The sequence below is a fragment of the Centroberyx affinis genome, unplaced genomic scaffold (assembly GCF_046629955.1).
Source record: "Centroberyx affinis isolate AG114_WGS23_722 - 3 ecotype Tasmania unplaced genomic scaffold, CSIRO-AGI_Caff_v1 ptg001577l_1, whole genome shotgun sequence".
In the NCBI taxonomy this organism is placed as follows: Eukaryota; Metazoa; Chordata; class Actinopteri; order Beryciformes; family Berycidae; genus Centroberyx; species Centroberyx affinis.
The window spans coordinates 470,867-495,626 of record NW_027280027.1 but is presented as its reverse complement, the minus strand read 5'-3'; the positions used below and the strand labels follow the sequence as shown (position 1 = coordinate 495,626).

General features: G+C 45.3%; 1 protein-coding gene across 1 annotated transcript; it reads right to left on the bottom strand.

Moving 5' to 3' along the window:
- Positions 1-782: 782 nt before the first annotated feature.
- npvf (neuropeptide VF precursor) lies at positions 783-11,455 on the bottom strand. The gene is made up of 4 exons (XM_071527830.1): positions 11,433-11,455; positions 2,388-2,556; positions 1,150-1,526; positions 783-873 (listed from the first exon to the last, which is right to left on the bottom strand). The coding sequence occupies exons 1-4, from the start codon at positions 11,453-11,455 to the stop codon at positions 840-842; spliced, it is 603 nt and encodes a 200-aa protein (XP_071383931.1). The 3' UTR covers positions 783-839.
- Between the last annotated feature and the right edge of the window lie 13,305 nt (positions 11,456-24,760).

The window sequence follows — 24,760 nt, the reverse complement described above, 5'->3', positions numbered from 1 at the left end:
CATTTGGCATTATCAAAGCAATTAGCTGAGGAATACTTGTTTCATTCCAGATGGCTAGGAAATGTCAAGAAGATGTTTATTCTGCATTCAATCTATCTGGAATTAGATCCTGGTCTATGACAAGACACCCACAAACAGGGTAAAGATTCTTTTGTCAGATTCACAGGAAAATAAAATAGATTCAGTTTCTCTCACACACTCACTCACATAGATAAGGACAGGCATACATATAATTGGAGTGAGATTACCTGCTGCTTTCCTGCGTCAGCACTGGATGGAAAGACAATCTGTGGTCGATGGTGGTTCAACTAAATTCTACTATTTAGTAAAACCCCCAAAACCTCATTTGTTGCTTCCACTACCAGCCCAGTGCACCCTGGGAGCTTGGTCTCCGGTCTCTACCGCTCTGATGAACTCACAATACAGACACTCTTAGAATTAGAACGGATTCTCAGTTTCAGTTCTGTGGGAGATGTGATGCATTTGAAGTCCCATGATGTGCTCAGGCCACAGGCGGCTCTGGGTGTAGTCCGGTCCTGAGCGGAGCCACAAAGGGCGCCACATGCACCCATATGGGGCCCAAGTAGGAGTGGGGAAAAAGTTGATTCATGTAAAAAAGTGATTTCATGGTAGGAATCAGTAGAAATCAAGAACAGTGCAAAATAAACACAATCCACTCACTTTAATGTGTTTTCCATGTGTACATGTTGAATACAACTTTATTTATAGGGCCTCGTAAAATCAAATCAGTCCATTCTCTAGGCTATTTTCATACATTTGTCTTTATAGTAGAAACACTGTACTAATATCAACCCATAGGCCCCGTCCCCTTCATCCTGTCAAAGGTTTTCAGGCAGGTCAAACTCTCTTGGCCTGTGGAAAGGGAATACAAAGACTAATGTATTGTTCATATATAACAAAACTTAACACATTCATTTCATAGATAAATGTTCAAACAGCGCTTCTCTGGCTGTTACACTGAATCGATACTGGGATAGAACTGTATTTCGAAAGATGGATACCAATGCACTTTGATTTGAAAACAGCATTATTGAGGCATGGCTGTTTTACCTGCAAGTCGAAGTGCTGTGGCATCCTTCTGTTGAAATACATATTAATGTCACTATCATTAGGTGAAGAAATGCCTACCACTGCCAGTCAACATTCAGCGGTCGTGTGTTGGCCAGAGTCCAGAACAGGCTCCGGTACAGGCTGTTTCTCCCAAAACTCTGAGGCAGGGTGGGGCTGGATGCTTCTCCCACATCAGGGCACTCTGCGCGCATTCGAATCACCTCCCAAGACCTTCCAAACCTTTGTGGTAGGTTGGGGGTGGACTTAGGTGACCTGTCGTTGCTGGCGTCACTCTCTCTGCCAAAGCGCATGGGCAAATTGGCGTGCAGGTGCAGAGGTTTGGCAGTGGGCGGGTAGAGTTTGATCATGGTTGGGAGGCTGATTTTGCTGCTGGTAGGAGTCACGTGTATGTTCAGGGTTTCCAAATCCAAACTCCTGCGTATGCCGTTGCTCGTCTGGAAACAGAAACATGTTGTAAATTCAGGTCAGTATATTTTAGATTGTTGATGTGCTGTTACCCTCTAAATTCAGTCACATTATTTACTTTAAAGAAGAAGAACAGGAAGGAATAGGTTAGAGCGACCTTTATCAATAAGGCTCTACCCAACATTGGGTTCACCTTCAGTGGCTGCTGCTGTTTAAAAGCTCACAGACCTGCCTTTCAGCAGACCACTCTTCCATATGTTTGTCTGTATTCAAACATTTTATAATTAAAAAATCAAATTTCCTCTGCAGTTTAAGTTATAGTTCCATGTTTTGCTATCACTGCATGCCTAATTGCCCAATGCCTAACTGCATTAGCTTCTAAACCCCTTTAAGAAGACTTAATATGGTTTCATTTGACTATCTGCAGATGCATACATATCTACTATAATTTGATGTGGCAGAAACTCCAAAGACTAGTGGAAAACTTGAAAAAAACATAGTCAAATAGGTACAAAAAATGAGTAAATTTGATATCACTGGATGGCAAATTAGTTGTCATGTGTTATGTGCTGTACTAACTTATTCTAACACAAACAGTGACAGAGATGCTGATGTTAAAATAACCAGGCAATTTGTGAGCAGTCAAACAACCCCCCACCCCAGGGAGCCCCTTATGTGCACCTGACTGGCCTTTACTATCTATTTCCTGGACAGGCTAATGCTCTTTCTAGTAAAAATAGATGTGGGGCATAATAACAATTTAGCATGCTTTGATGTCCTTGACTTTCCTTGTCTGGCATTTACAGAACACAAGAAACGCCTAAGAAGACAAATCACAGCCTGATAGAAGAAATAGCCCGGTCTGGCTCATCAAATATCTTTATTCTTACCTGTAGGTGCGGCTGTTTTCTGACAGTGTGTCTGCCATCCTTACTGCTCAGCGGAGTTTTCTCGTTGCAGATGGGCTTCCCGTAGACCCGGAGGTCAGAAGCTGCTGCCCCTCCAAGACATCCCAGCGTCAAGAGTGCTAACAGTAACATTGTGGGTAACATGTGAGCTCTGCACAGCACTGGGATGCCGTACCTCCTGTAGACCAGACTGTCTCCTGTTATTAAAGACCACTGAAAACGTCACCTATGGCGTGTGTTGGAGACACCCACGTATACACACGCACATGTGCACATCGATACACACCCCATAATGATCCGTCTTGACCCATCCTCAAGCCGTGCATACACACACACACACACACACACATGCACACACACACACACACACACATGCATGCACACACACACACACATATATATATATATATAAATGGACTTTGTTCCTGTGCCTTAGACTCATTTAAGTTTCACAAATTCCTGACTCAATAATCACCCAGCTCAGTATGTGTTTCCTAATTGGATCACTAAATGAACCAGTTCCCAATCTCGTAGAAGCAGGAACTGAGAGGTGATGCTCTATAGGAAACGTGAATGGCAACAGCAGCGGAAAGATCAAAGATGCATCAAAGGAAACATGATTATTGGTGAGCTTTTGTGTTAAGATTCGATGAAAGGCGAAGGGTTAAAAGGGCTAATCAACCACACATACCGTTCCTAAAGAGCACCACATCAAATTCACAATAGTTAAGGGAGCAGTGTAGACCTCAGGATTCAGAGACCTTTATAAGACCGTGATGTCACCTGATGTAACACTGAAGAAAAACTAAATTAAATATGTCAGGAACCTTCATATTTTTCCTCTTTTTTTGTCTATGAAACACGACAACAAACATCTAATCTCTTCAGTTGCTGAGTTGTACTTATACTACTCGTACTTGTAAAGTGTTATGCCATAAGCAGGAGAGATAAATGTGGATTTACATACACTAACATAGTGTGTGAAACATCAGAACAAATTTGTGATCATGGACTAATTGGGAACTGTTGGAATGAGATGTAGTATATACAAATAAATAGTACAGTCTAGATTTTTATTTCCCTTGGTGTCTACTGAGCCTTGTTTTCTCAGGATTGTTCAAGACAAACTGCACTCAGTTTTTGTAAAACACAAAAACATAATAAGATTATCTAAAATTTAGATAATCCAGTCTATATAATTGTTGTCATTTTGCAAAGAAAGGACTTGAATTACCCACTAAGCTTTAAAAAGTACAATAATTTGTTCAAATGTTCTGCTGGTTCTGCTGTTAACACATTTTTCATATCTATCTATCTATCTATCTATCTATCTATCTATTCTTGGACAGACAAAATGTTTCGCTGGCGAACAAAATGTGAGCCGTTCGTTTTCTCTCTCTGTCTCTCATGACAACTGCTATTCATTTACCCAAAGTACTGTATCTAGCAACCGTTGCTGGTCTGGACATATGTAATACAGAAAATCCAACCTGGACAAGAATTTGCAACACCGGAGTGCAGATGACGTCGCTCATGGTTCTGGCTCTGAATGCATTGATATTGGATTTAAATGACTGAATGACTCACTGGTGCTGGATTTGCATCCGGAGCAGGCAGAATGTGAGGAATGCTTGATGCGAGACAGAGGGTTATAATGACAAGCCACAGGGAACTTTAATTTGATCCATGCATCATGACCCTGACATTGTTGCCATTTGCCACTGTTGCCATGTCCAGTGCTATAGCTTTGAGCTTGGTAGCGTTTGAAGTATCTCACTGGAAAAGTATCTAAACAGCATCTGGTTTTGGTAAATGAAGTAACAACCTTAAGATGTTTTTTTTATGGCTATGTTTTCTGTCTATCTTTCTGTATTATCATTTACCTCCCGCCTCTCCTGAACCGTCCTCTTTGTGCTCTCTCTCTCTGTCATTCTCTTTGGAGCTCGCTCGCCCGCTCGCTCCCTCTGACCCTGGCTGCAGCGTGCAGACTATGGGGTCGGGATTTACGATCCTGTCTCCAGCACTTATCCAGAGACTTATCCGCCGAGGGCCTCCCTACCTCGAGCTCTCCCTTTGTTCTTTCACCCAGCTATCCGAGCACTCCCTCAAAGACCTTGTTCTCCGCCACTGTAATTCTCTCTTCTTAATGTTTTTAATGTGCATCCCTCTCAGCCCCGGCGGCCTTTTCATCTTTCCATTTTCTTGCTTTCACTTCCCTCTCCCTCCCCTCCTCTCTGCCTCTCCCTGTCTGTCCGCCTTGCTTGAAGACAGACAGCACCTCCTGGTTAGATATACAGGCGAGATTTGATTTAACAGGCCTCGCCTCTCCCATACCTAATATCTTTTTTGACTAATCTTGCATCCTCCGTGCTGCATGTTAATCAATTGTAGATCACTTTTATGAGACCTGTCGGATTTCCTGAAATGTTATGCTGTAATATCTATGTCTAGTAATGTCTATTGTGTCCTACTGTCTATCTGTCTTGTGATGCCAGGCTTTGTTGTGGACCGCAGGAAGACTAGCAGGCTGCTGAGGCGTCGCCTAATGAAGAATAAAGAACAAAGAGAAGAACTCACTGACAGAGAGGCAGAGATAGATAGAGATAGACCCAGAGACGCAGAGATAAGAGAAAGATGGAGAGACAGGAAGAGACAGAGACAGCGAGAGGAAGCGGAGCAGCAGAGGCCACAGAGAGACTGTTGATCCTCGCCTGTCTCCCTCCGTCTGGGATCTGGCAGCGTTCCCAGAATTCCGGCCCAGGACTGGGACACCCTCGGATTCCCGGGATGATTTGTGGGAATGCGCTGTTATCCCCCTGTTGAGCTGATTTATGCAGAGTTTTATCTTCCCCCTCACTTAGACATCAGCCGGGTCATCATCACAACACTCTACATGCCCGTACACTCAGCTAGGAGACACATTCATCAAGCGCCTCTGACGGGTTATAGTTTTATCAATGATCAAATCCATTTCTGTGTGATCACTGCATTATGATGTATGGGAAGTGGAGCTGACGCCGGGCAGACAGACACACAGGCTCGTACTACAGTGTGTGTGGCCGGTGTAGTTCTCTGTTGTGTTGTTGTGATTGTGGTGGGTAATGACGATGCTGGATCCAGATCTCTCACGAACGACCGCATCCGTAACCTCCACTCAGGAGAAGTTAGAGTGCCAAAGTACAAACTGTACACCAAGGCATACATACAGGAGGTTTCAGCTTTCTGTTAGTTTTCCTCAGGTAATAACACTATAAATTAAGTTTTTGTAGAATTATATATAAAAGTGTTTATTCTGTTACATGTGGATAAATATGCACGCACACAGACCACACACTTACTCACTCACACACACACACTTTAAATTTATGATGCCTTTAGTAGATTCCACATAATTAAGTCTGTGACTGTCTCACCATCCACATATAACTGAAAAAATATTATTTCTCTCTGACCTTGATTCCCTGGCTTAGTTATAAATTAATGTACGTTTTGTACAATTTCTGTGCTTTGATCTCTGTCAGAATTGTGTAGTTTGATTGTAAGGCCAGTAGATGGCACACTAGGCTTAGATTAGCTAAACCAGAGCTTGCAGATCTCTTTGTATGGACCTCCTAGACCAATTCTACTTCTTTAAATGCTGATTGTAATGTTGCAGACATTCAGTGTTTTGGCCTTTGGGTGAGTAGATTAATTTTGTGTTGCATTCTGTGCAGAGTAACGCTGGTCTCTAAATAACATGCTGTGTAATGTCAGAGGCGTAAACCACCAGGTGGCACTCTAACAGCTCTTCTCTCCATTGTAAAGGAGGAGGAGCACCCATGAGGAGGCGGAGTGTCAGAGGAGGCCTGTCCTAAGAGAAGAGGGAGTGTCCTGGTGAAAGAGGAGGAGTCTTGATGTCTGTCAAAGAGGGGAGGAGCTATAAGCACCGGCCAATCAGAGGCTTGTAGAATTTCACCAATGAGAGACGGAGAGGAAAAGCCAGGGGAGGCGGGCAGGAAACTGAGCAAATGACCCTTGATGAGAGAGAGGAGGAGGAGGAGGATGGGAAGGATGAGGGAAGGAAAAGGGGCCCTGGGAGAGGGGTGTGTGTAAGAAGTGTAGGGTTGGTTGAAAAATCTGCCAAAGCATGTGTTTTGGCGTATGTTTTTATAATAAGATATATTCCTTTTCCCAAACATAAATGCAAAAGGTCCGTTCAAGTGTGAAGACATAAATATCATATGGATGGCGGAGAAGCTGAGCGATTGAGATGCAGCAATAAAGTACAGAGAGAGCCAAAAATACTGTGATGAGAGAAATAAAGAGGCAAGAAAGAGAATATATGTATAATAAAAAGGGGAAGGAAATTTGTAAAAAAAAAAAAAAAGTGCTGGAGAGTGTGACAAAACTTTACAAACAATAATCAGTCACTGAGTAGCAAGAGAGCAGACAAAAAAAATGAAAGAGATAAATATATTTTAAAAAAAAAACAAAAAAACAAAAACAAACATGCCCCAGCCTTTTTGGTGTTTTTCTTCCTCCTGCTTGATTTGAATGTTTACACCGTTATTTATGTGGTGAGTGAGTTTCATGATCCTTGGGCCCTGGACACCATTTAAAACCCCACTGCATAATTTTCAGTGACATTGATGTCAGTAAGAAAATTAGCATTCTTTTCTTCATATTATTTTGCAGAATGAAGAGGTTAAATTTTGCAGATATAGCATTTATGCAGCAACAGTGATGTGAGGGTGGAGTGAGAAAGAGGGTGAGAACGACGGCACAAAGAAAAGGTTTGGGGAGAGAGAGAGAGAGAGGCTGAGAAAGCAGTCTTTCCCTCAGTGTCTCTCCTGACCTCTGAGCCTTCACTCTGCTCCCAGTTGGACGGCCAGTTTGGCTGCTGGTCAGCGGGTCACTGGAGGTCAGAGGTCACCTTGACACCCACACGCAGAGCTACACTGTGACCTCCAACCCCCCCCCCCACACACACAGCTGAACCCTGCACAGCGCCTAAAGCAAAGACACACAAACAGGAAAGAGAAAGAGAGGGAAAGAGAGAAAGAGAGAGGGAGAATGGAACTTTGTGTTTTTGAACACTCGAATATCACATTTATTTGACTCACAAAACATTTATTTTTATTTTATACTACTTTAATTCAGAGTAAGTGTTGTAAGTACACACTAATACTGTGTAAGTACTTCATGCAAATCTCCCTCATACACAGTGTGCTGACAAAGAACTAACTTTGTACTTACTAAGTACTTACCACAGTATTGTGTACTTTTTCTTGGTTTTCAAAAGGTTAATATACTGAAATAAGGTCATTGTTATGCAAAGTGTTTTCAAATGCAAAACCTGTGTGATTCACATTGTGCTACTTGCATTATACGTCTCTTTCTGTGTGTGTGTGTGTGTACTAGTGGTGAAAAGAGTACACAAATCCCTTAATTAAATCAAAGCAGATATAACACAATAGAATAGCGCTCTGGTAAAAGTCCATTCAAAAATCTACTTACGTAAATACAAGAATTGAAGTGCTTGCTATTAAATGCACCTAAGTGCCTACAGTGCAGCTACACTATCAGCATAATGCACTCATGTTTCACTTCCAGGAAGCTTTCAACCTTCGATGTGTTAACCTCCATAAATTAAGTGTCTAGTTATGCTCATCTCTTCCTCTTAGTGCTGGCTTGTTTGAAGTTTAGAACATTTGTATGAATTTATTTTTCTTAGTTTCCTTTGCAAAATTGATTTCTTCAAAAATATAAAAATTATTGTAAGATTCCCAAATGCTATGAATCCATTTTGAGAAATTAATATTAGCTGAAATTCATGACTTAATATTTGAAAATATAGATAATTACATCTTAAGAAATTTCCTATTTTGGAGGCAAAGGTCTTGGAATAGCTAATAAGTTAAATGGGTTTTTCCATAGTGATTTATTATTCATTATGTGATTTAGTTTGAGTAGTTGGCACTTGATTTAATGAAACCCCTTTGGAATTAAACTCCTCGGATGTAGTTAAGGGAAAAGTCATTTATTTTCTTCGAAATAGAGGAGAAAAGGTGTTAAGTTCCCCAAAACAGAAATACTTAAGTAAAGCACACGTACCTCAAAACTGCACTCAAGTACGATACTATCCGTATTGAGTTTCTTTCTATTCCTAGTGTATATGCACATACACAGTATCCGCTTGTGTGTGTGTGGCCAGTTACGTGTGAATAAAACGCTGTTATCCTCTGATGGTTTGTGATAGTTCTGCTGTAAAAGCATCCCCACTTTTCCCTCATTTCCCCTCCCTTTCCCACTCTCTCCCCGTGTCGTTCCCGGCAGCTAGCATTTGAGTGTGTTGGTGTGTGTGTGTGTGTGTGCTCCTGTCTCGCAGTCTCTTTCGCATACACACAGAGGAACTTGATCTGGACCATAGCTTTCAGCACGGCCTGTGTGATCCCCAGAGTTTTGAGGGGAGACAGAATTAAAGAGAGAGAGAGAGAGAGAGAGACTGAAAGGGAGAGAGGGAGAGAGAGAGAGAGAGACTGAAAGGGAGAGCGGGAGAGAGTCCAATTTGACCTCAGTACAACTTCTCACGCACACACACACACACACACACACACACACACACCCACAGTGCAGCGCAGTACTGAGTGGTAGGGACAGCTGTGGGATAGTGACATCATCTTTAGTTGCCGGCTGGTGCATTTGATCTGGCCTGAGGAGGAAGATTGGGACTGAAACACCAGACTGCTCTCTGGACCCACATCCCCTGCCAGAAAAACCCTGTATATATATGTGTGTGTGTGTGTGTGTGCTTGTATCCATGTGTGTGTGTCTGTGTGTGTGAAGCTTTCAGAGGACCAATAAAACCACAAGATTGAACCAGATACTCCTCTCTCACTCTCTCTCTCTCTCTCTCTTCTCTCTCTCCGTCTCTCTTTGTCTCTCTCCCTCCATGCCTCCCTGCTGATTGATGTGTTGTATATATTCCTGGTGGTAATCAGATCCCTTTCTTCCAGCGGTTGCAGTAAATACAGACTGGTGAAGTGCCAGGCTGCCAGGCAGACAGGCCGACTGTCTCTGGGCTGGATTTAACCACGCTCTGAAGACTGGCACCGTGCTGTGGTGACGATCAGAGGCAGAACACATGATGTCCTGCCATGGCAAGATTAGTCCAATCTGATGATGATTTGTGTGTGTGTGTGTGTGAGTCAGAGAGAGAGAGAAAGGGGTCACCCAGGGTCGGTGTTAGCATAGATGTGTAGCTTCATTAGACGCCGGACTTGATTTCAGCAGTAAATTAGCTGCTGCATGGAAATGAGCGGAGCGGCGAGGTGGTGCAGGGATGTGACTTTTTGCGGTTCAGTGAATATGACACAGGAGGGAGTACAGCGCGCGCACACACACACACACATACATGTGTCATAACATTTGAATGGCATCTCTTCCTCTCTCTCCCTCTCCCTCTCTCTCTCTCGCTCAGTTAGCAGATACCTACACAGTGAGATCACCGCTCTAATCTCCCAGAGCCTTCACCACCTAAACCATCCGCTGTTACTCTCAGCATATCACAATACACAGCCAAACCAGTTAACAACAGATCAGTGTGTGTGTGTGTGTGAGAGAGAGAGTTTGTTTGTGTGTGTGTGTGCGTGTGTGGTTTTATACATTTAAGCCTGTTCTGTGGAAGAGAGAGCATGGGAAAAGTGCAGCTTTAAACAGAGAAGTAGTGAGCGCCACCATAAATACCAACTCCCACAAGACCCCCAAACAAAACAACATGTTTGGGTGGTCACGCACACACGCACACACACACACACACACACACACACACACACACACACACACAAAAACAGGCTCAGACAGTGTGTGACTACGAGCCATCTGTTAATGTTTATTATATTACCTGGGCTTTGGAAACATAGGTTTCTTTCCTGTTTCATAGGGAGGACAGCATTATATTATAATTAATACAATGGAACAGTTGAATAAAATTTAATTGAATTGTTATTGAATGTTTTACATTATCAGGGATGTAATGGAGGGTAAACCCACCTGAACTCGCAGTGTACCCACCTTTATAGGCTGACATAAATATTTATAACATACATTCATAGTTTACATAATGGAAAGTAGCATCAAACCCATGCAAGTCATATAGAGAAGGACTTTTAAGGAAAAAACAAAACAAATTAATCGATTTTTGTTTCTATTGGTGGTTGTTTGCCTTATGATGATCACCAAATGGACGTCATAGTCTACACAGCTTTTAATTTACCATCACTGTTCATTATATTATTGCTGATAACACTCATATTTATTGATTTTTATTGAATTACTACTAGTCATCTGATAATGTAAACCTGAGCTGATATACTATATGGCTTTGGTAACATAGTGTTTCTTTACTGTTATGCCAATAAAGCACATTTGAATTGGACTGAATTGACAGAGTGAGAAACAAGAGAGAGCGAGAGACAAAGAGACAGAGAGAGAGAGGGGCTAATGAAAGAGAGCAGAGGGCTACCACCCATTGGAGCAGACAACACACAGTGTCTCACTCTGCAGAAAGTCAGCATAGACACAAAAGGTACAAAAGCCATCTGGGCTAGGCGGCTACGCTACATCCAGAGACAATAGGGGCTCATTCACGCCGCCCGGCCCAGCCAGGGCCATCTGCTGTTGGTGAGAGTGAGTGGGAGACGGGACCCCCATACCTCCAGGACCCCCACAGCCACAGAAAATACAGTGGGAAGAAGTTAGCCTCCCATCTAAGATAACATTATGAATATTTCCAACAGGGTATGAAAAACTGAATGAAGATGAGCCACTTCACCACTTGAGCCAGCACAAAAGACTTAGTGACTGAATCAGGCGTGTGAGCCAGTGTAAGCCTCCTACATTGGGAACATGAACACGTGTTGTATTTTTCTGACCAACAATGGTGAATGGTGAGCAACTGTTACAACAGCGGGGGAGAGGACGGCAGAAAGGGAAAGTGGATGCATGCAAACATCCATACATACAGCACGCAAGCACAGATGCACACACACTAGAATAGACCCATGCGACATAGCGACGGTAATTCATCACTCGGTGGATGAGAAAAAAAAACTGAGAGGCGTGAGAGAAAAATAAAGAGGCATTGAAGAGAGACATGCCCGCTTAGAAGCCGGGGCGACTTTTGTTTCATCTTATGTGTAACCGCTTTGCAAACTTTATCAAACCTGGTATTCTTTGCCCATAATTAAACTCAGCTTTATGGCGATAAAATTCTCTCTCTAATTGGCAAGAGAGGGAGAAAGCATGTCAGGAATTCAAGCATGGGATGTGCACCCAGAGCATGGGACCCACATGGAAACACACCCACACCAAACGGCACACATATGCATGCGAGCAAGCACACAAGCACACACTCACACACACACACACACACACACACACACACACACACACACACACACACACACAGGCCTACTCTCCATTTCTTGAATTCTCTTAGCATCAAACCAGGGGATTTTCCATTGGAGTCAATGAAAAGCGGACCACCCATTCATCTTATCTCCCACTTATTACTCAGTGGTTCTCTCTGAAAGAAAGCCACTGTGAGAGTTTATTGCCATGCTTATGAACACAGATGTTTAAGCCTACAGCTCAACATCACAGCAGGATGGGTATTCCCGTCACAAAGCGGTTTGCTGTTGAAAAACGTTCAGTGTTGATGCATGGGCACTGAAGTCACGCAAGTGCTTGATTTATCTACATTTCTCACACCATCCCCTGGTTGATCACTCTTATTACATTACCTAATTATGTTTATTACCTATTTCACCTCTGTAATAGTCCCAAATAGTTATCATCACAGAGAAATGTGATAATTTTCTACATTCTTGTCTTTTTCATTCTCTATTTCCATACACTTCACCATCAAAGACAACAGATGCAGCAATCCAGTGCTAGTTAAACTCATAGACTTAGACATAGACAGCATTTCCCTGTCATCAGCAGCTATTGTTTAACCGGTGCAGACACAATGGCAAGATGTCAGCAGTCACTCTTTACTGACTCTTTTTTTTTTTTTTTGCAATGTCAGCACCATCGGCTCAAAGCTTTTGTGTGTTCACCATTTGCTGTCATGGATTGTTTACACTTGGTGGGTTGTTTAGGTTTGCGGATTATTTAGACCCATGTTCCAAGTGATTTAGTGTAGATCGTATACTTTCTCTGGTGTGTGTGTGTGTAGGTGTGTCTGCACGATCGGGTATGTCTTTAATTCACGAGAGTGCAATACAAACACAGACGGGGATGCACCTGAGTTTGCGCGGTGTCAAAGTCACTGATGAGAGATCCCATGTCAAAATGTATCCCTCCCGCTAATAAACGGTTTTGTTCCGAAACACAACCAACGACAGAACGTGTGGAAATCCCCACTAAGCCGCTGACAGACAGTTGTCAGGGCCCTCAGATTAATGAAGGAGCCTCTCAGTCAGCCGATTCCCAGAGGCAGACGGAGTCTAAGAGCCCTCACCCTCGGGGCTTCGGTGGCCTTTAAGTGGTTAGAGGTTATATGTGAACACAGGAACTGTTAAAGGGGGTAACAGCATCTAAGGCATTACCTTGATTGGGCTGAGAAATACATGTATTGTTACCACTAACTTGAGCTTTTTGTCTAAGGTGTTCTTTGTGCAGTACATTATTCTGCAAAGAGGGAATTTGTGACTATGTAGTATATTACATCTTGGGAGGATTGTGTTTGTTGTACTAATTATTTTAGGCATCATATTTTTATCTGTTTCAGCGGCCTGATGTGGTGACCAGAGAGAAGGAAGGATGAGTGTCTCATTTCATTTCATTGGAGGCATTATTTAGCTGACATCCCTATCTGGAGTGACTTACAATGAGGGCAATAGCATAGAGTAAGCTTACATTCCTAGCAAGTTAATGGAGAATTCAATAAGTCTTTTGTGATTTGTACATAGGCCTATGTGATTGGAGACCACACTGAATTCGGATGGGATTGGTTTCTCCAGGGTAGGTAGTGTAATTATTACTTGTGCTATTCTTCAATTTCAATCCCGTCTGGAGCGACCATGTCAGTGATTTTCCCCTCAACCTCAGTATTAATTTAGGGCTCAAATACCTAGTTTTTTTTCTAACGCACTTGTAGGTAGTCTGATGTGTCATGTCTCATCTGGAGAGACACCTTTGTGTTTCAAATCATTTGGAGATGATATGGGTGCCAGTTTGGCTTGACATGGAAGCGTTTGAGGAGCTCTTCCAATTTAACCGGTGCAAACCTGCCCACAGTACACCCACCCACCTACAATATATCACACAGTCCTTGTTGGGAGCCAATGGGAAGGCAGAAGTCAAAGTCCATCAGTGGAGCTATAGATCCTGCAAGCTGCTACGTTTGGCCCTTGTAATGACAGCTATGGGTAAGTATTCAATCTGTGGGCTAACCAGGGTTTAATTTGTGGAACCCATTTAATTTGTGCTGGAATCAAGCATGTGCACAGTGACGTTTGCATCTGGGAAGGTCTGACCATACCGCACACATCCGCCTGTAACTCAACATTGGCTAACAACTGTCCGCAGCGATGAATGAAATAACAGAGGAGCATGGCTAACGATTTATTACCCTTAATCCTGTCCGAAAAGAAAAGAGCCTTTAGAATGTTTAAAAGTATATGGTATTAGTTAATCCTTTTTATATTTAAACAACTCTCTCTCTCTCTCATTCTCCTGTGTGTGTGACTGTGTGTGTGTGTGTGTGTGTGTGTACCCGCAGGGCAGAAAGGAGTTTGTGACAGGCTTTGACAGGTCCGGCATGGTGGCGGGCCTCCCAGCTGTCAAACAAACAGACAAGCCAAGGAAACTAGAGATAAAGAGAGGAGAGGACAGTTACTGAGTCACTGCTTACCAGACTGGGATGTGTGCAAATCAATGAGAGATAAAACATTAGAATTATGAATTATGTCCAGTCACTCCCCATATCCCTCTCTCTTTTACCTTCACTCTTCTCCTTCTCTCTCTTTATGATTACTTTTCTCCATCCTTGCTCTCATTTCTTAACCTCCCTCCCTCGTATGTTTCTGTCTCAATTACTGCAACGCTTAGCTCTCTCATCTCTCAACACCATGCCCCCATCTGGACGAATGGTAAAATTACACTACCCGGCTACTTCACACAAGCAAATCCAAATCCAACTGAAGTGCCTGAGTGTTGCAAACTTGCCTGGGCATGAGGCAAGGTGAGCTGTGTGCGCAAGTACGAACCCGCAGTCAGAGGCAGATATATAGAGTCAGAGGCAGACAGAAAGAGAAGTTGGGAATGAACAATTTGAAAACAAGAAATGTGGAAAAGGAAGATAGAGAGAGAGACATGTGAAGGAGGGGAAATGTAGGGAATAAGCGTGTGTATGTGTGTGTGTGTGTGTGTGTGTGTGTGTGTGTGTGTGTGTGTGTGTCCTCAGTGAAAGGCTGTTGACGGTTTACTTGGAGTGTGAGGGAACGCAGGCCCGTCACCGTGACAACCGGCCCTGTATTTCACTCACTCACTAAAGAGAGAGTGAGAGAGGCCCCTAGCTTCTAACCCCCTGTCAAACTCAGGGACACACACACACTCTCTCTCTCTCTCTCTCTCTCTCTCACTCACACACACACACACACACATTCTCTCACACACACACACACACACAGAGCAAATTCATCCTCCCTATTCATTTAACTGGCCCAGCTAGCAACTGAGCGCTCTCATTTCACAGAAGTTACACAACCTGTTTACAAGTCAGACTGAAACCCTCGACTGTGTGCGAGTGTGTGTGAGGGGCGTTCAGGAACGGCTCACCTGGCACGTAAGGTGAAAACAACACCTATGTAAGGTCATGGGAACGAGTGTATTTGTGTGTGTGTACGCATCTGTGTGTGTGTTTGTGTGTGTGTGTGATGCTGTCTACACAGGTGTGTTTGGGCTTATCTGTGTGAATGCATGTGAGCGTATTGCCAGCCGGAGCTCTTTTCTACTTCAGATCTGTCACCATAACTCAGAGGTGAGCAGATGAGATCACAGCGGCAGCCACAACAGCGTCACCGCACACAAAAGGCGGCACGGACAGATGAATGAATAAGGGATGGACTGAAAAATAGACGAGTGCATCGCTTGAAAGATAGATGGCCTAATGGACGGATGATTTAAGTGACAAGAGAAATGACAAACGCCGGCGGATAAATGGACGGATTGACAGATGGATGGACGGGCAGACAGATGAATAGAGAGACAAAATGACCAAAAGAAAAAAAGAAGGGAAGAAACGCGCGTGAAAAATGAAAGCAACAGACAGATTATCTCTCGGCCAATCGCAGACGCTGCTGAAAGAGGACATCGACGTGGCTTCCTCGCGGTTAGCCAATGAGTGACGAAAGCAGTGGCCAGCTAACCTGACAAATGGCTCGGAAAGTCATTTATTTTTACATCAGCTCGTCGACTGCGGCCCAACCTGTAGCCAATGTTGACAGCTTCTCAATGTGAACCAGCGTCTAAGAACACCGCTAGTCCAGAAACCCGGTCTCTCAGTTGGAGAGTGGACTTCCGATTTCTTCCGCTTGACTGGATGGGCAGAAAGGAGGGATGGGGTGGAGGGGTGTGCAAGAGAGTGTGTGTGTGTGTGTGTGTGTGGGAGGGGGGGGGGGGGCTGGCTGGCATTCCCCTGCTTCCTCTCAATGGAGCCATCCGACGCTGAAAAGAGTGGATTCCCTCTCTCTCCCTGCCTCTCCCTGTCACATCCATCAACGCCGGGGCTGAAAGGCGGGATGAGAGAGCAAACGCAGAGCTCTCAGAGGCACACACACTTTTCATCAAACACACACACACATGCACACACACACAAACAGGAGAGGAGGGGTGGGGGCAGATTGACTAATACATCTGTACTTGATAATTATATTGCATGGTTACAAACCTCATACGGCTTTTGTCAAAGTCTTGCTGTGCATGTTGACGTCTTGCTATTTATGTCCTTGTGTTGCCCGTTTGTTTTGCTGTTGCTTCGGCTCACTGTCTTTTGTCTTTTGAGACAAACTCTTTGCATAGAGGGAGCCCTCATGTAGAGGCAGTAATATTCATTATTTTCCATATTTATTGTGGAGCAACAATTGAATCAAAATTGCCCAACAAAGGCGAAAGGCAGTAACTCATTTTTGTGTATTTTCAATGTCACAGATTTCATATCCACAGAAAATACACCCATAAGTGCTATTAAATAACATAGAAGTTGATGACATGCTATTTAAATGATATGCTGTATATACAGTATATACATATTTACACACAGAGGCAGTGCTGATAAAGAGGCAATAATGCTAACCCATTATAGTCCATCAATTACATCAAATCTGCCTAATAAAGGTGTGGTTTCATATCCACAAAAGGTCTGGCCATAAATGTTATTAAATTATATGCATCCCACTTCTGTACCAACAACACTTTTGTTGGGGAGATAAAGTTTTACTGCTCACACACTTACAGTTAATGCTCTTTGGCTTTGTAGAGCAGCTATGTTTTGTCTTCCTCATGGGTGTGTTGAGCATATTTGTGATTTGCTGCTTGTTTGTGGACGACAACCGCTAAGATCCACATATAAGACCGGCCTGCCGATCACTTTCCTTTGATGCTAGGCCTTTATCCATCTGACAAACTCTTTGCAAAAGGTACGTCACAGGAGTTCTCTTAATATGAAGAGAGGGAGAAGCATATTTCCTCTCTCTGGGTGTTGATAGATGTGGAGCGGCAGGACGTTTCACTTGTCAGTCCGTGAGTTTGATGTTGTAATTGTTACAAATGTACACATGTAAATGATCACATCCTCCTCTTTCTTCCTCTCTCGCACGCAAGCAAGCCTGTGCACGCAAAAACAGACAAACACACACACACACACACACACACACACACACACACACCACACCCAGAGGAAAGGGAGACGCTTTGGACTTACTCACATGTGCACTCTTTGGACACACGTCCACTGACCCTCCAGTCTCTTACACACTTACACACACACACACACACACACACACACATTCAGATCTCTTATTCATTAATCTTCATTTCAACACACTCTGGCCGCCATCAGCACATATGCTCTCAACAATCACTTGGCACTGTGCAGTCTCTCTCTCTCTCTCTCTCTCACACACACACACACACATAACCACACTCACAGAGGGTGAGATCTGATTGCTGACACTGATATCAGGTCCCCCCCTGCTGCTGAGCTGTCCATCTGGCTGCCCGATCAGAAGACAGAGTGGGGTCCTCGCAGTGGGGCTCCTGTCACTGTGCATTAGCAGAGGACTGACGGCAGATCCAGCCTGACATTGAGGATAACATTGGCATCAACAGAATCCTTTGGTGTTGGTGTCACATCGGGATTACAGTGGAACATGATGACATCTGAGGTGGCCAGGTCGAGTCATTTCGAGGACATGGCGCTCCCCCCGCGATCCGACGGATCTTTTCCTGGATTCTGCAGGAGTTTGGTCCGTGACCAGGGTACAAGCCCACGTGGTGCCGGAGCTGGACTGTGTGAGCTATTAGTGGATAAACTTTGAGAAGCTGGGTCGTCCTACTTCCAGCCTTTCTGTCCAAAACTAGGTTTGACAACCGCTGCTAGTTTATTCTGTTCCTTTGCGGCTCAGAATGGGACTGGCACCAGCTTAGCCCTGTGGTCTGATCAGTGAGGGTGCTGAATCCAATCCAAACCTCATGAAACATGTCATATTGGTAGAAAATCACGTAGCTACACACAACCAAAGTGTCAATCCACTCAATTTATACAACGTTGTTTACAAAGATCCCCGCATAGTGGGAGTCCTGAGTTTGTTTGAGTCCTGTTCCTAACAGGGTTGACTGAAGCCAGTCCTCTCCCAGGCTCTGATTCACTACAACAGAGACAAATAAACTCCAACCGCTCGTTTGGCTGAGCAAATCAGCACTGTTGAATGATTCAATCCCACCGTTTATTATGGTTTTTACGCCACACATTCCAAATGAAGCCCTGAGCACGAACAGGCATGTAGGAAAAACCAGGCACTTATGCTCTGTATATTTCTCTCTCTCCCACTTTATGTCTGTCGTTCCCTGAATAAGTCTCTTGTTCTTACAGATAAATTTATCGCAGTTTTCTTTATTGGCGTACAGTAATAAACACAAACAATACCTGACACAATTCTAAAAATTGTAGCCACTCTTTTTTTTTTTCACCGTTGCTGTCTGACTGTCCATTCACAAACTGTATGGGAACAGAGAGCGCTGTGTGCACTGCATTATTTTATGCCGGTGTCCCAGGTCCCCAGCTGTGACTTGGCTGTCAGTGAGACATTTGGGGTGCTGGCTGGGGGCGACAGGAAGGTTTAGGTGTTGTAATCAAACTCCCCCTATTCCCCCCAGGCTCGTTACAACGCTCACATTCTGCACTAATTGGCCGGCAAGTCACACAGCAGCCAGGGACACTGTCTGCCTAGTAACCCCCAGAGAGAGAGAGAGAGAGAGAGAGAGAGAGAGAGACAGAGAGAGAGAGGGTGTTTTATGGTCTTCAATTTGTAACAATATATGCCCCTTAAGTTGATTTTCTGGGCTACTTCAAAAGCATGCATTGCGTGCATAGGAGAATGCAGTTGTGGAAGCAGCAAACACAAGAGACTCCCATTATTGTGGTTCAAGTGTAAATGCAAGACATCGATTTGAAAATCTATTCCCATGAAATGCGCTGCTTCCAGTCAACAAAACTATAACTTGGTTATTACACTGAAAAAAACAACAACACTTACTGGCAAAACATTTGCCTGGATGTCATGTTCACGGTAATGGATAATGCATGTCAATGTTTTCATAGAGATTTCTCGAGGATGCCGCAGATGCATTATGAAACGAAATGGATTCCAGCGTGACCATACACACAAGGTACTAAAGATAATGAAGTGTAAGAAATAAAATTAGGTGATGTAACCCGGGTTTTTCAATGATTGAAATTGAAAAAATTCCTTTATCTGCTTTTCTATTTCCATCCCCGCCCCTCCCTTGTCTTTTCCCCCTCTTGTCTCTCGATCTTCCCTGTTCCCCGTGTGCCTCCCTTTTTGAGGTTTATGGCTCCCAGTTCTTTGACCGGTGAACCATTACCCCAAAGAGCAACAAAGTGATCCACGGTCACACTTTATAAGCTGTCAGCTGAACCGTGCTCCTCCACCGACAGGTGAGGAATGTTTTCATTCACCTCTCTGCCTCTCCGTGGGTGTCTCACACACACACACACACACGCACATACACACACGTAAACGCATCTTTTTCTCTGCACCTGGGCTCAGCACTTTAAAGATGAAAGGAAAGAGACGGCAGAAGACAGAAGATGAGAGGTGGAGGAGAGAGGGAAATGCGATCCATCATCAGACAAGTCTTCCCTTTCAGCTCCTGCGCCACAGTCCCCCCTGGTTCCTGTGGGGTGTCTCTGAATCAAAGCAGACTGTAGGACTACTACATGTCAGTGCCTTTTACCAGGGATACAGCGGCTCTGGAAGCACTTTCACTGTTAATCACGGGAGAGCAGTTTGAAACTCAAACAGCGTCTGAAATTGATTTCACTCTTGTAATTTCGGCTTGTATGACTACTATCGGTTGCTTGCTCTTTGTGCTGAACTATACATTAGCTGTGAGTTTGTCAGTCTGCGTGTGTGTGTGTGTGTCTTTGTGTGTGAGAACTCCGCTGATTAGTATGTGTTTGATGAAGGCTTGGGTTTCCTCGCTCTGACTTGTGCCCACCCAGCAGGCATCATGGGTAGCTGCTAACGGAAGAGAGGGATTCTGGGAAAACATGGGGGCCTGGGGTCAGCACGTCACCATCGCTCAGTGTCCTCTGGCCCTGTTGACACTATGCACACACACACACACACGCACACAAGCACGCACGCACACACGCAGCCAAATGTCCTAGCCATCAGCTTCTATGTGACATCAGAGTTCTGACAAAGACAAGCCGGCCCAGCAGTCTCTGCTTTAACAAGCTCCAGCTGAGGGTGGACATAGGCCACTGTGTGTGTCCCTGTGTGTGTGTGTGTGTGTGTGTGTGTGTGTGTAGGCTGGCACTGTGACACAAGGCAGCCTGTATATGTGTCTACTCCTTCATTTCCTGTTCCTGTGAGGCAGACTTTCCTCTCACAGAACATGGCAGCTCACCGTTGGGGGGCAAATGGGGCAGTTGGGAGTGTGTGTGCGTGTGTGTGTGTGTGTGTGTGTGTGTGTGTGTGTGCGCGCTCTATGGCAACTTACCACCGGGAATGAAAAGTCCCGCGCATGCATGCGAACGGAATCAATCGCACTTGTTGCTGATTGAGCCACCACCAACCCACACACCCCCTGCTCTCCTCCCTTGCCTCTCTTCCCTCCTCCTCCTCCTCCTCCCCCCCTCCCTTGCGCTCCTCAGCTGTGAGTGATTAAGTTGAGCCGGAGGGGCGGGTAGGGAGAGGGGGAGACTGGGGGCGGCGGGGGGTTAAGAGGAGGGGACAGGGTACTCACTCACTGGCTGAGTAATGGCTTCCAGAGACCCCCGACTCCCCGGCTCTGTGCAGGACGAGGGCTAATCAGGAGTGACGGCCCGGCCCGTTTGGACAGTGTAAAGGCAGCCCCGCTCCTGTCAGGCACAGACATGGACAGCCCAACCCCACCCCCCCACCCCCTCCTCCCCTTCACCAGAGGACCCCCACCGCTAGGCCGCTAGTCCCTGCCACATCCATCTGACAGGGAAATGTTGGGAAAGAAGGAGGAGGGGAAAGAGGGGAGAAGGGAGAAGAATTCGAGTGGATTTGAGGTTGAGAAAAGAGTGTAAGAGAACAAGAGGGGAGCCAGGGAGAGGCAGAAGAATAGCACACAGGGAGGTGTACAGTATATAGTGGTGGGTTGTTGCGGTGTGTTGGTTATGTGTTTGTGTTTTCAGATTGACTGTGTGTGTTTAATGGAATCTCTGAGCAACTGGGGAAACCCATCGTGTTCATTTAACGGGACAGACCTCAGGCACAAGCAATACTGAGGTTACTGTGCGTATGTGTGTGTGTGTGTGTTTGTGTGTGCGTACTGTATGAGGGTTAGGATGCGGTCTGCTGATTCGTGCTGTTTCCACGGTGATTGGTTTCCATCACGCGTCCGAGGGCTAAACCATCGACAGTGCTCCCTCCTTTCCCCGCGACCTGGCTCCTTTTCATTTTTCAATTTCACTTTCATCAAGCGCCGCCGCCTGTTTTTTCATTTTTCTATTTCCAACCGATGACAGAAAGCGTGTGAAGTGTGAAATTAGAAAGAGCGTGTGTAAATAATGGCGTGTAACACTGAGAGCACACACGTGAACGCACGCATGTGTACACACACACACTATTCGCGCAAGCCATGCGACATAACTCATTACCTTCAAACTGAACTGAGAAAAACTGAGCTGAATGGAGAGACACACCTCCAAATGAAATAATTATGAAGTGAGGATGATATTGGGAATTCCTCTTCCTCTTAAAATTGTGTCAACTGGGCATTCACAATATAGTGTTTGTGTGTGTGTGTGTGTGTGTGTGTGTGTGTACCATGTGAGCTGAGGCCTGTGTTCCTGTATGGCATTGAGGGAGACATTTTGAGTAGCGTTTAAGTGTGTTATTTCGTCCTTTTGGGGTCTCTCTGTGAGGGAGCCCCTGTTCTATGTCTATGCCCTTTGGCTCACACACACACACACTCTCACACACACACACACATACACACACCTCGTGTCCCCCCACCTGGGTTTAACTGTCTGACAGAGTGAGATGTTGGGGGGGGTGGAGGGGTAGAGAAGGAGGTCAGGGGTACAAGGGCAGTCAGGTCCCTCAGACGTCCATCAAAATGACAGGTACCCCAGCCTTAAAACTCCCCGACCCACCCCAAAACCCTGTTTCCCTCACACACACACACGCACACTCAAACACACACACACAGACACATACACACACACATACCAGGCCCAAAAAGTAGCCCCGCAGCGAAGGAGACCAGCTCGCCGCAATTAGGACATTCTGCGGCCATGAAATCATTCTGAAAATTAGCTCCAGGAAGCGAGAGGAGGGAGACAGAGTCCTAAAGAGAGAGAAAAAGAAAGAAAAAAAATGAGAGTGAAAGAAAAAGGGTGAAGTTTAGGGGGGAAAAAGTGTTCTGGATCTCCTCAGCACTCAAACAGACTGGCCACATGTGCTGGCAAGGCGAGAACGAGAAAATTTAGAATTATCCCAGATAATGACGGCTGTTAAGATTAACAATTAATCCTCCGGCCTCATGACATGTTAGATTTGCATCTGGGGAAATGGCTCCAAGAGGTGTGAAAGGGCTCCAACAAGCTAAAGTACATTTTGTGTGTGTGTGTGAGCGTGTGTATATGTGTGTGTGTGTGTGTGTCAGCAGGCCCGTCCGGTGGCTGACAGTGTCCAGGCCCCAGGTCCTGACAGGAGAAGGAACCAGGGTTCGGATCTCAGCTCACGACCGAGGAGACCTGCTCTATGTTCTCTGTTCGTCCCGGACTTGGCTTCGACGACGTCTGTTCTATTTTCTGCAGATCTGCAGCGCTCCTGTCGCCCCCCCCACCTCCCCCTAGTTTACCCCGCTGTGACCTTCTGCCATTACACAAACAGCATCTGCCAGCGATCAGCCCCCGACAAGCCCTAACTAACGCTGGGACAACATTACCCTGTGCCACCCCAACCCTCGGGCCACGCTGTCTCGTAAGCAAGCGCTTGAGAGATAGACACAGGATGGCTTGTGAGTGCTGGAGATCACTTGCTGCTGGCTATTTCTCTAAACTTTCGGCTAGATGGATTAGAGCCGGGGAGCGTGTGTGTGTGTGTGTGTGTGTGAGCCCAGCTGTGGGTTGTTAGTAGCGAGCTCGGCTCAGTGGGGTAGGTGCACCAGATGGTTGGCGGGATAGAACGATGGAGGGATGAAAGGAAGAGGTGTAAATCGCAATTAGAAAAGAAGAAAAGCAACGGAGATGGGGAGAAATAGCAGTGTGTGTAGCGCAGACACAGACCGACGCTGAACTTTTCCATCCCCTTAATCCAATAGCGTCCCGCAGAGAGACGTGGACGCTCTCGCCAAAATACAGACACACGTTGCTAGGTAATCAATACACAGCAACTCCATAAACTGAGGTAGCGTCTGTGCCTGCATGTGGGCACATGTGTGAGTGCGTGTGCGAGGGCACATGCGTGTTCGGGCAGCACTGCGATCATGACTGCAAACGTGTGCAAGTACACACACACACACACACGCTCGCATTTCAGCGTTCAGTTCTTCCCCAACATGATGTTCACTCTTAGTTATTCGAGATCTGTCCCATGTAGTTTTTGCTCAGCTGCGAAGAAAAAAGGGGTGGACATGTTGTTCCAATGTTCTGCAACTCGGATCTCGTGTCGTCATAGCAACGCGTGTTTTCGTCGGCATGGGGAAACTTTGACAGGCCCGACGATCACGCGATCAGGCGAGCTGCTAATCAGGCGGTGGGAGAGGTTGGGAATTCCTTGGGAGGGAGACAATGGAGGCAGCAGTGTGTTTGTGTGGTATCCGGAACAGCAAGCATTGGGAAATCAAGTTCAGTTGGACAGACACACACACACACACACACACACACACGCCCTTGTTTGACAAACACTTGGCAAGAGAGCGTACCCATCTTGATTAAAGGCTGTGTGCTTGTGTGATGTATGTTTCTGCTGATGATATGTTTCTTTCCCTGTGTTGTCAGCTTGTATGGACATGCTAAGTTTTCTTCTGTGTGAGCTTATGTGTGTGTGTGTGTGTGTCTCCTGTCTGATTAGCTGCTGTTTCTTTCAGGTGTCCCTCATTCCCCTGCTCTTTAATCAGAGCTGAGGCTCCTGCTGCGGCCGGAAGGAAACCCTGTTCCAGGAAGTGCCTGTCTGATACAGTGCAGCTGGCCTCGCAGGCCTCCGTGCCCACAGCAAAATAGACGTTTATTCTGAGGAAAAGGAAAACCGCCATTCCCATCCGCGATCATTCCCAAATCCAGCTACAGAATCCTGTCCTGAATAGGGGGTGTGGTCTTTTGTGGGATGTTTGCTTTGAGCTCAGTGATTGACATCTTATTGATGGATGTGACAGAAATACACACTAGCTACAGTCAATGGCTCAACACCGCTGCATAAAATTTTCAAAGAATGCTTTTTTTTCAAACAAGTCAAACTCGGGTTGCATTCAAAGTGCACCACGGGTCGCCGAGCCCTCACTCAGGCGCTGAGTGATGATGTCATACTTAGGAAACCACCACTGGGACAGCGGGAGGGAAAATAAGAGCTGGAGTATGAAAAAGG